This window comes from Physeter macrocephalus, unplaced genomic scaffold, assembly GCF_002837175.3.
Source record: "Physeter macrocephalus isolate SW-GA unplaced genomic scaffold, ASM283717v5 random_1465, whole genome shotgun sequence".
Classification (NCBI taxonomy): domain Eukaryota; kingdom Metazoa; phylum Chordata; class Mammalia; order Artiodactyla; family Physeteridae; genus Physeter; species Physeter macrocephalus.
In genome coordinates this window covers 995-10,684 of record NW_021146430.1, presented here as the reverse complement: position 1 = coordinate 10,684, position 9,690 = coordinate 995, and the positions used below count along the sequence as shown (strand labels likewise).

General features: G+C 58.1%; 1 protein-coding gene across 1 annotated transcript in view; it reads left to right on the top strand.

Moving 5' to 3' along the window:
• Nucleotides 1-3,927: 3,927 nt before the first annotated feature.
• Nucleotides 3,928-9,690, top strand: part of LOC129391931 (glutamate receptor ionotropic, kainate 5-like) — a gene marked incomplete at its 3' end in the record, with an annotated part of 6,579 nt that continues 816 nt past the window's right edge. The window contains exons 1-4 of the mRNA XM_055083434.1: nt 3,928-4,006; nt 4,314-4,478; nt 6,815-6,912; nt 7,008-7,173. Of these exons, the coding sequence (XP_054939409.1) occupies nt 3,928-4,006; nt 4,314-4,478; nt 6,815-6,912; nt 7,008-7,173 (508 nt within the window). The remainder of the gene's footprint in view (nt 4,007-4,313; nt 4,479-6,814; nt 6,913-7,007; nt 7,174-9,690) is intronic.

Sequence of the window (9,690 nt, the reverse complement as noted above, 5' to 3'; positions counted from 1 at the left end):
GGCCGGCTTCCCCCTCCCCCGGCTCTGCCTGTGCCCCCTCCCTTGCGTTTTCACCTTCCTCCCTCCTTTCCTCCCTCCTTCCCCTCCATTTGCTCCTTCCCCCTCTCCTCTCTCCCCTTCCCTCCTCCATTTTCTCCTTTCCCCTTCCTCCCCTCCCCGGCCCGCCCTCTCCTCTTCCACCTGTCCTTCCTCCCTGCGCCCCGGGAGCACCCCTATTTTGGGTTAGTTGGGGGCCACTGCCGGAGGTGGGGGAGGGGGCCCTGTGGACTGCCCTCTCCCCCCGCCCCAGCCACACCGCCCAGCGTCAGAGCATCTCCCCCTTGTCGTTCCTCGGGCCTCGAGGGAGCCCAGCCCTCCGTCCCACCAGGATCCGTGAGTGTCTGCAGGATGGGGGTTGGGCTGGGGCCGGGCCTGGGTCCTGGAAGGCTGGGCTCACTGCGGCCTGGTGGGGGCCCCCCCCCCGCATTCCCCTGCTCCCCCGGAACGGCAAATACCCTCCCCCACCAGGGGCCTGCCCTGCGCCCTCCATCTCCCAGCCTTCTTTCCCCTTGGCCTTTCCTCACCCCTTCTTCTGGGTACACAGCTCATCTTGCCTCCCAGCCCCCAGCCGCTGGGCTCCTGAGGGGCTGGCTGGCTCTTACTTGCGGTCTCACTCCCTCTCCGGGACTCCTGGCTGGTCTCCGCCCCTGCTTGCTCCAGCCTCAGCACCGCGGTGACCGGCTCTGCTCTCTCACTCTGTTTCGGTCTCTCTTCTGCCCTCTGAGCCTCATCCTCTCTGCCTGCCATGCGTCCCATCCCAGCCGGTCTCTATCTCCTGGAAATGTCTTTCCGTTTTGGAATCTCCATTTCGTGTGTCTCTTGGGCCTCTCTCTGGCTCTGTCCAACTTGTTTCTCCTTACTGTTAGCCCAGCCCTTTCTTGGTGTGTCTCTGCTGATCTCTGTCTCCGTCTCCCTCTCCTCTCTCTGTCTCCCAAAACTCCCCTGTCTCTCCTCTCTCTCTTTTGGGAGGACCCCATGCCTGGTCTAGCCCTCTCTCCACTGCCCTCTGTCCCCTGTTTGCTTTGCCTGTGCCTCTGCTCCCCTGTCTGCCTCTCTAACTCTGGGCTCGGAGGCCGTCTTCCTTCTCTTACTTTTCTGCTTTCTTCCCCCGGATCCACTCCTCATCCTGTCTCGTCCATCCCTCACTCCTTAGCAACTGCCGCCCCCCATGGTCCGCTTTGTTTTTTCTATGGTGATCTCCCCCCCACCCCCATTCTCTCTTCCCACTTCTCCATTCCCCTGCCAGGCCTTTGGTTCCCATTCCTTCCCTCCCTTTGGGGCTTGCAGGCTCTGGGAATGACCTCCCCTTCCAAGGCGCTCTGAGTGATGCACCTCTGTGTGGACTTGCCCCCCTTATGTGGGTGCTTGTCCTGTCTCCTGCCTGTGCCCCTCCAGGTCCCTCAGTTTCCCTCCCTGACTCTCACTTCTCCTCTCTCCTTGTGTGGGAGCCTGTCTCTCTATCTTGTGTCTGTTCCACTTACCCCTTCCTCTTCTCTAGAGAAACTGTGTGGCTCACATACCTTTTCTCTCTGTCTCTTTCCGACTAGCCCTCCTTCTTTTCAGAGTTTTGCGATTTCTCTTCTCCCCACGGTTCCTGTACCTGTTAGTTGTTTTGCTTCACCTCATTTGCCCTCTCCCCTTCGCTATATCTCTCACTTGCCCACTTGTCTGTCTTCCTGCCCTGGCAGGGCCCTTTCCGCTCACTCAGCTGCTGGGTTTCCATCTTTATCTGGCTTTGCCTAAGTACCTGGGCCTGTGAGACTCGGGCCTGATTCCCTGCCCCTCCTCTCTCACACTCTCTGTCTTGTCTCTGTCCCCTTTGGTGTCTCACTTGTAGGTGATGTCTGTGTGTCCTTCTCTCTCATTTAGCCCCAGTTACTTACCTTTGGTCTGTCTGTTTTTCTGTCTGTGCCTTCCTGTGCCTCTGCGTCCATCTGCTGCCCCAGCCCTGTCCCTGGACTGTCTCTTTCGGCTCCCACCCATGTCTGCCACCTGTGGGTCCCTGCCCTTCTGGCCCCTGTCTCATTCTCGGTCTTTCTATCTGTCCTCTAGTCTCTGCTCCCTGATTTGCCCCCAGAAGCCCCTGGTGTCTCAGGATGACCCCCTCACTCCCGCCTCTCTCCTAGCCCCACCCTCCACATCCCTCCCCCTGTGAATTCTCCTTCCAGCTTCTCCCTGCTTCCCTTGCTCCTCCACCCTTGACAGGCCTTCACCTGAGATGCCGATTACAGTCTACAGGCCCCAGGCTGTCCAGCAGGCCCTCCCATCCCCAGCCTGTCTCTCACAGAGGTCCCGAGAGAGAGGGATCTGCTCGAGGTCACCTGGGAGTCGGTGGCGGAGCAGGGACTGGGGGGGGGGGGGTCTCTTGTGGCCCTGGCCTAGGTTTTCTGGCTTCAAGGGACGATCTGAATTTTGCATTGTGCCTCTGTCTCCATTAGCAAGTTTCATTCTACCGTCTCACCAGCTTGAGCCCTCCTTCCGTGGGCATGAGTGGGGTGCGGGGAGCCCCCCAGGCTCACCTCACAGCACTCTAGGCCTCTCAGTAACCCCCCCCCCATGGAAACCCAAGTGTCCCTTCCCCTGGGGGCACGGCCCTTGGCCAGGGGGCACCATGCATCTGGCCAAACTCATTCCTGCCCTGTGGTCACCCTGCGGAAGCCCAGGGCACCTGGAGCAGTTGTGGGGAGCAGAGACTCACTGTCTGCCTCTAGCCTTCAGCTCCCTGGTGCAGGGTGCGGGGCCACAGTTTGGCACCCGCTTCTGCAGACAGTGCACCCCTTGCTTTACTCAGTCTTCCCACCAGGTCTCTGGTGGCATCTCGAGTGGGTTTGTGTCCTCTCTCCATTCTGTCTTCCTGTTCTATTCTGTGTCCCTCCTGTGTCTTGATTTCCCTCTCTTCTGCCTGCCTGCTCTCTTTCTCTCCCTGCCCTGCCCTTTCTCTCTCCATCTCCGTGTCTCACTGTCTTCCTATCTCTTCCCTCTTTCTCTTTCCTAGTCCTGTCCTCATCTTCCTGTAACTCTCCTCTGTTGCTCTCCATTGCTATCCCCATTCTCTTGTCTTCATATCATCTTTCTGTTCCCTTGTACGTTGGCCTACTTTCCCTTTCTCCTTTCCTGAGTCTCTTGGTATCCCTCCCACCTCCGGCCTCTCTTCCTCTTTCTGTCTCTCTGCTCCCCGCCTTCCCTCTCTTTACCCTCCTTTTTTCCTTTTTTCTTTTTTAGTCCCTTAGGTGCCTCGGGTCTGACCATCTGACTCCATCTGTGTGTCTCCATGTGTCTTTCTCTTCCCAAGTTTCCTAACTCCTGGATACTCTCCCCTCCAGACCCCGGATGTCCAGGCCTCTCTCCCTGTGGGATTGTGGGAACCAGGGACGTCAGGAAGGTGGCAAGTGAGGCCTGGGATGGGGTTGCCTAGCAACCACTGCATCCTCTCCAGCCGGTTTCTGTTGCCTAGTAACAGCTGCCTGCCCAGAGACAGGGGCGGAACTGGGTGGGGGGGGTGGCACTTCCTGGTCTCCTCCTGGGGTGGAGTCGGTTCCTGGAATTCGCTCTTACCTGAGATCCTTTTCACGCCTGCCTCCCATTTTGGTGGCTCTAGCAGTGTTTCTCCCACTCAGTGCCTGCGTGCTGTGGGCTTCTCCCTGCTAGTACTCCTCTGATTCTCAGCTCCCCCTACAGCGATGCCTTCGGTCTCGTCAGCGCTAATGAGGGCAGGGCCCTTCAGAGCTCAGCAACAGTGTCCCAGGCTCTGTGGTCACCACCCCATCCAGCAGTCCCCAGAGGGGCTCAGAGGCCCCCGTATCAGCAATCTCCCCGTGGGCGGGGGGTCTCCCTGCAGGTGGCGAGTGGGGGCCGCGGCAGCTGCGTCCCCATGAGGAGGGGAGGAAGATGCCGGCTGAGCTGCTACTGCTGCTGACTGTTGCCTTCGCCAGCCCCAGCTGCCAGGTGCTCTCGTCACTGCGCATGGGTGAGGCCCTACAGCGCCCCCGCTGGCCCCTGCCTCCTCACAGACCCTCCCAGAGCCCTCCCTGGGGCTCTTTTCTGGGCCTGCCAGCCCCTCAGGACCCAGGCATCTGGGCCTCGGCCCAGCAGCCCCCGGCTCCTTCCTCCCCCGGACCTAGGAGTCCGGATCCCGGCTCTCTCCAACCTCAGATCCGGGAGTCTGGAGCCCTGACCCCATCTCCAGCCTTCCCTCAGAGCCGAGGAATCCAGGAGCCCAGGCCTTCCTCCCTCAGGACCCAGGAGTATGGTCCCCAACTCCTGTGTCCCCTCAGCTGCCATCCTGGACGACCAGACAGTGTGTGGCCGCGGTGAACGTCTGGCCCTGGCCCTGGCCCGGGAGCAGATCAACGGGATCATCGAGGTCCCAGCCAAGGCCCGCGTGGAAGTAGACATCTTTGAGCTGCAGCGGGACAGCCAGTACGAGACCACGGACACCAGTGAGCAGGGCCACAGGGGCCGTGGGGTGAGGCAGGGCAGGCTGGTGGCCCTCCATCTGTTCCTCGGCCCTGGCCGCCTCAGCTTGCCGTGTTCTCTTCTAGCTCTATCTGCCCCTTCCTTCCTGTCTGCGCTGCCCTCTCCTTCCCAGAGATGGCGCTGCTGGGCCTGGGGCGGTGGGGAGAGCATCAGCCCCCCCCCCCGTGCTGCCCTGGAGGAGCTGAGGGCCTCGTTTGAAAGAGAAGCTTCACGGCTGGCTGGGGACACTTAGCCCCCAGAGCTAAGTAATGAGGGGCCCAGGCAGCGAGGCCAGGGTGCCTCAGGGGCAGGGACAGTGAAGGTGTTCTGGAGAAGACTAAATTGAAGCTGAGCTCTGAAAGATGAGCAGGATATGGAGGGAGAGCTGTTGCTCAAGGTATGCCCCGTGGAACACAGCCAGCCCTAGAGTCGGGGTGCATGGGTCCGTTGAATACTCACAGACTGAGCGAATGTCCCTTGAACAGACGTGCTGGGGACATAGACCTTCGGGAGATGCTGCCTTCAGAGGTGTTTTAGACAGATTTCTTTCCTGCAGGCCTTTATCAGAGCCTTTGTTATGTTTATATGCGTTTCAGATCACTGAGAGGGAGGATGGGGTCCAATGCTTCCTGGACTTTTTTGACTGGGATAGCACAGAACACAATGACAGACCGGGTTGGAGGGTGTGTAGGGAGATGGTATTCCAGGCACGTGCCTGCAGTCTGGAGCTGGGGCCGAGGGGAGGGCTGAGTATTTGGAGCCAAGGAACTTGATGTGGGGTTGCACCCATCCTGAACAGCTGGACTCAGGACGTGTTTGTGGGGATCGTGAGAGACTTCTGGACTGGGGTGTGACTCGGCAGCGGGAGGTGAGGCTGGGCAGATTGACAGGCCAGCTCGAGGAGGTCTACGGGTCAGGTTGAAAGACGCGCTACCTTCACCTACAGGCAGTGGGGAGTCATTGGTGGGTTTGGAACAAGGGAGCTGGTGAAAGTGGAACCTGGAAGCTAGATTTGGGTAGCTGGCGAGGAGACGGGCGCGTGCCTGAGTTGACAGCCCTAAAGTAGGACAGGGGAGGAGGGGTCGAAGAGAAGCAGACAGATACGAGAAAATCTGGGGGCGAAAAAGAGACAGGATTTGGTGACTAACTGGCCATTAGGAGGAAGATTGAAGGCAAGGACCATTTCCAGGTATTTGGTGTGTATAAATGGTGGGACCCTCGCCACCATGGAAGACACAGAAGGAATAAGTTTGGAGGAAGATGAGACGTTTAGTTAACGGTGCTCTTAGTTGGATGGCAGAAACCCAACTCAGGCTGCCTTAAGGCAAAAAGAGAACTTATCAGCTCATGTCACTAAAAAGGCCTAAAGATTCATTTCAGGCTTGGTTGAATCCAGGTACCCAAATGATATCCCAGGATCGTTTCACGCAAGGCTTATTACTCAAATGATGTTCCGGGAACCTCTGTGTCTTCATCTCTGGGTCCTACTTTCCTCTAAATTGGCTTCATTTTCAGGAATGCCCTCCCCAGCTGGTGGCAAGATGGCTTCAACTGCTCAAAACTTTGCATCTCACCAGTTTAGCAAACCCAGTGATAATTTTAGCAGAGGACCTGGGGAAGGCTCTCAGCGGCCTAGTTTGAGCCTGTCCCTATCTCTGAACCGATCCCTGTGGCCAGCACGATGTGGTTCTTTGATCCTGGGTCAGGTATCAATCAATTCTGGGAACCATGTGATTCCCTCAGGAAAAGTTAGGGTTCTGCCACGGGGATGGGCCCTGGACAGGTAAAAACCGAGGCTTCCGTCCACCTGCCAGTCTTGAGATGCACACGTGTTTAAGGAGAAAGAAAATGGAAGAAAGATGAGCAAGTAAATTCAACAGAGGAATGGTGTTTGGGGTGTAGAGTGAAGAGGGGACCTTGGCTGTGGGTCCAGGGTAGAGGGGGTGTTGGATGCACCTTAGGTTGTGCGTGGTTAAAAAGCTTAAGAGAGACAAAGGCTGATAAACCAGGCACTGGATTTGCAGCCAGAAGGAGGTCCTTGGTGTATCCTCTTCATTTCTTCCTTTGTTTCTCTCTTGGTCTGAGCCGGCCCTCTGTTGCCATGTCCCCCTGTCTCCTTCTGTCTTGTGCCCCCTCCTTTTGTCTCCTGCAGTGGGCTGGGTCAGGGACTGGGCTTCTGGGTCCCCGGGTGGTGGAGGCGGCTCAGGCAGCTCCATGTGGAGTGTCGGGTTCTCTCCTGGGCCAAGGCAGTTCCCTGAGGATGGGGACAGAGAGGAGGAAGAGGGTCCCTGAATCTGCGGTCTCTTCCCACCCCTCACAGTGTGTCAGATCCTGCCCAAGGGGGTCGTGTCTGTCCTGGGGCCCTCCTCCAGCCCTGCATCGGCCTCCACCGTGAGCCATATCTGTGGGGAGAAGGAGGTGAGACGGGAGCGCGGGGTTCGGGGGGGCGGTCCCTGGAGGCGAGGGCTGGGGAGGGGGGAGCAGGATGGAAGCAAAGGTCCTTCTCTGTTCAGATCCCCCACGTCAAGGTGGGTCCCGAGGAGATGCCCCGCCTTCAGTACCTTCGCTTCGCGTCTGTCAGCCTGTACCCAAGTAACGAGGACGTCAGCCTGGCGGTCTCCCGGATCCTCAAGTCCTTCAACTACCCCTCGGCCAGCCTCATCTGCGCCAAGGCCGAGTGTGAGGGAGGAGAACTGTTTTTTATTTTATTTTATTTTATATTTTTTGGACGCGCCGCCCGGCCTGTGGGATCCTAGTTTCCCCGACCAGGGATTGAACCCAGGCCCTTGGCAGTGAGAGTGCAGAGTCCTAACCACCGGACCGCCAGGGAAGTCCCACGAGGGAGGAGAACTGGATGCCTTGTTTTCCATTCCCCAAACTCCCCTTCCCAAGACATCTAGTCTCCCACAGTCATGAATGCCCCCTGATTTTAAGGCCCGGGGGATCCAGACACAGGCTCTCCTAGTCTCCACCATCCCTTCCCCTTTAGGAACCCAGACCTCTGGTTCCACAGAACACCCCCTCCCCACCCACTCCCGCCCCCAAAGAGACTCTTTAGTCCGCAGATAGTGACCGAGCACGTGCTCAGAGCAGGGCCCCTGCTAGGTCCCGGTGGTTGAGCAGCGAACAGCGCTAGGCGTGGTCCCCGGCTTCCCGGAGCTCCGGGGCCACTGGGGGACACCGTGGTTGAGCAGTTGTGATGCAGAGTGTTGTGAGCTCTCAGGAGTTAAGCGAGGGCGATCCAACCCTAGTCTGGGAGGTTCAGAGCCTGCCTCCCAGAGAAAGGGACCTCTAAGCTGGACCTGAAGGGTAGGGAGGAGTTGAGGTGGGAGAGGAGAGAGGAAGCATGTACCAAGCAGAGGGCAGGGCAGAGGCGAGGCCCCGGGTGGCTCAGAGATGCTCCCAGTATGAGAGCAATGAAGCAGGACCCGGGAACGGGGCATGATCACTGAGGGCCTTATGTTTTTTCCTGAAGACGATGGCGGCCATGGAAAGTACCCACACGGGGCAGGGACGAGTGTGTTGCAGGAAGAGCTCTTTGGGCTCTTGGGCTGCAACATAGAGAGCGGACTTGGAGACTCCACGACACGAGATGTGGCATGGAGAGCAGCTGGAGGCGGGGAGGGGTGGTCCCGGTTAGGGCTCAGTTGGTGGCATGGGGACGGAGGGGCCAGAATGGATTTGAGGAGAGTTGTGAGGGAAGGGAGAGGGTGGGGTCATGGATGGTGACCAGGTCCTGCCCGAGGAGGAAGGGACAGTCAGTTCAGAGGCACACGCTGGGTTTGAGGTGTCTTTGAGACATTCAAGTGGAGACGTCTGGGAGGCTGACGGGCTTGTGGGTACCTCTGGAGAGAGAGAGGACCGTGCTCAGTCACCTCCAGGAGGGATTCCTCTTTCAAAAGGTATTCACTGCACACCTGCCATGGTGCAGACATTTTTTTTTTTTTTTTTTTTTTTTACTTTTTACTTATTTATTTTATTTATTTATTTTTGGCTGTGTTGGGTCTTCGTTGCTGCACGCAGCCTTTCTCTAGTTGCGGCCAACGGGGGCCACTCGTTGCGGTGTGCAGGCTTCTCGCTGCGGTGGCCTCTCGTTGCAGAGCACGGGCTCTAGGCACGGGCTTCAGTAGTTGTGGCTCGCGGGCTCTAGAGTGCAGTCTCAGTAGTTGTGGCGCACGGGCTCTAGAGTGCAGGCTCAGTAGTTGTGGCGCACGGGCTCTAGAGTGCAGGCTCAGTAGTTGTGGCGCACGGGCTTAGTTGCTCTGAGGCATGTGAGATCTTCCTGGACCAGGGCTCGAACCCCTGTCCCCTGCATTGGCAGGTGGATTCTTAACCACTGCGCCACCAGGGAAGTCCCCAGACATTGTTCTTGGTATTAGGGCTGTGGTAGTGCATGAGCCAGGCCCTTGTCAAACCTAATGAGAAGAGCCAGGCAGTGGACATAGAGAAGACGTGGTCTGGTCAGGCCAGGCAGTGGACATAGAGAAGACGTGGTCTGGTCAGGAGTAGTGAGTCCTGTGGACAAATGGGAGAGCTGCAGTAAGGGGGTGCAATTTGAAATAGAATGGTTGGCGTGGGCCTCACTGAGGAGGTGATATCTGAGTAAAGATCTGGAGTGTGGGGCTCTGGAGAGGGGCGTTCCAGGCAGAGGGAACAGCCAGCGCAGAGGCCATGGGGCACATATGTGTGTGTGTGTGTGTGTGTGTGTGTGTGTGTGTGTGTGTGTGTCAACAAGGAGACCGGCGTGGCCGGAGCCAGGCGAGCAGGAGAGGAGGAGATGAGGTCGGGGACATAATGATGCGAGCCGGCAGATGAAGTAGGGCCTTGGAGGCTGTGAGGACTTTGGCCTTCACTCTGAACCAACGAGAAGCCGTTGGAGGGTTTGGAACAGAGGAGGACACATCTGCTTTACAGCAGCAGTTCTGGCTGCTGTGTAGGGAACAGACTCTCCGGGGGCAGGCGTGGCCGATGTCACAGGCGGGAGATGGCAGTGGCTCGGGCCAGGGCCGTGACGGGGACGTGGTGCCATGGGGGGGTGGGGTTTTTTTTTTATGTTGGGGGTAGGAGTTTATTAATTAGTTAATTTATTTTTGCTGTGTTGGGTCTTCGTTTCTGTGCGAGGGCTTTCTCTAGTTGCGGCGAGCGGGGGCCACTCTTCATCGCGATGCGCGGGCCTCTCACTGTCGTGGCCTTTCT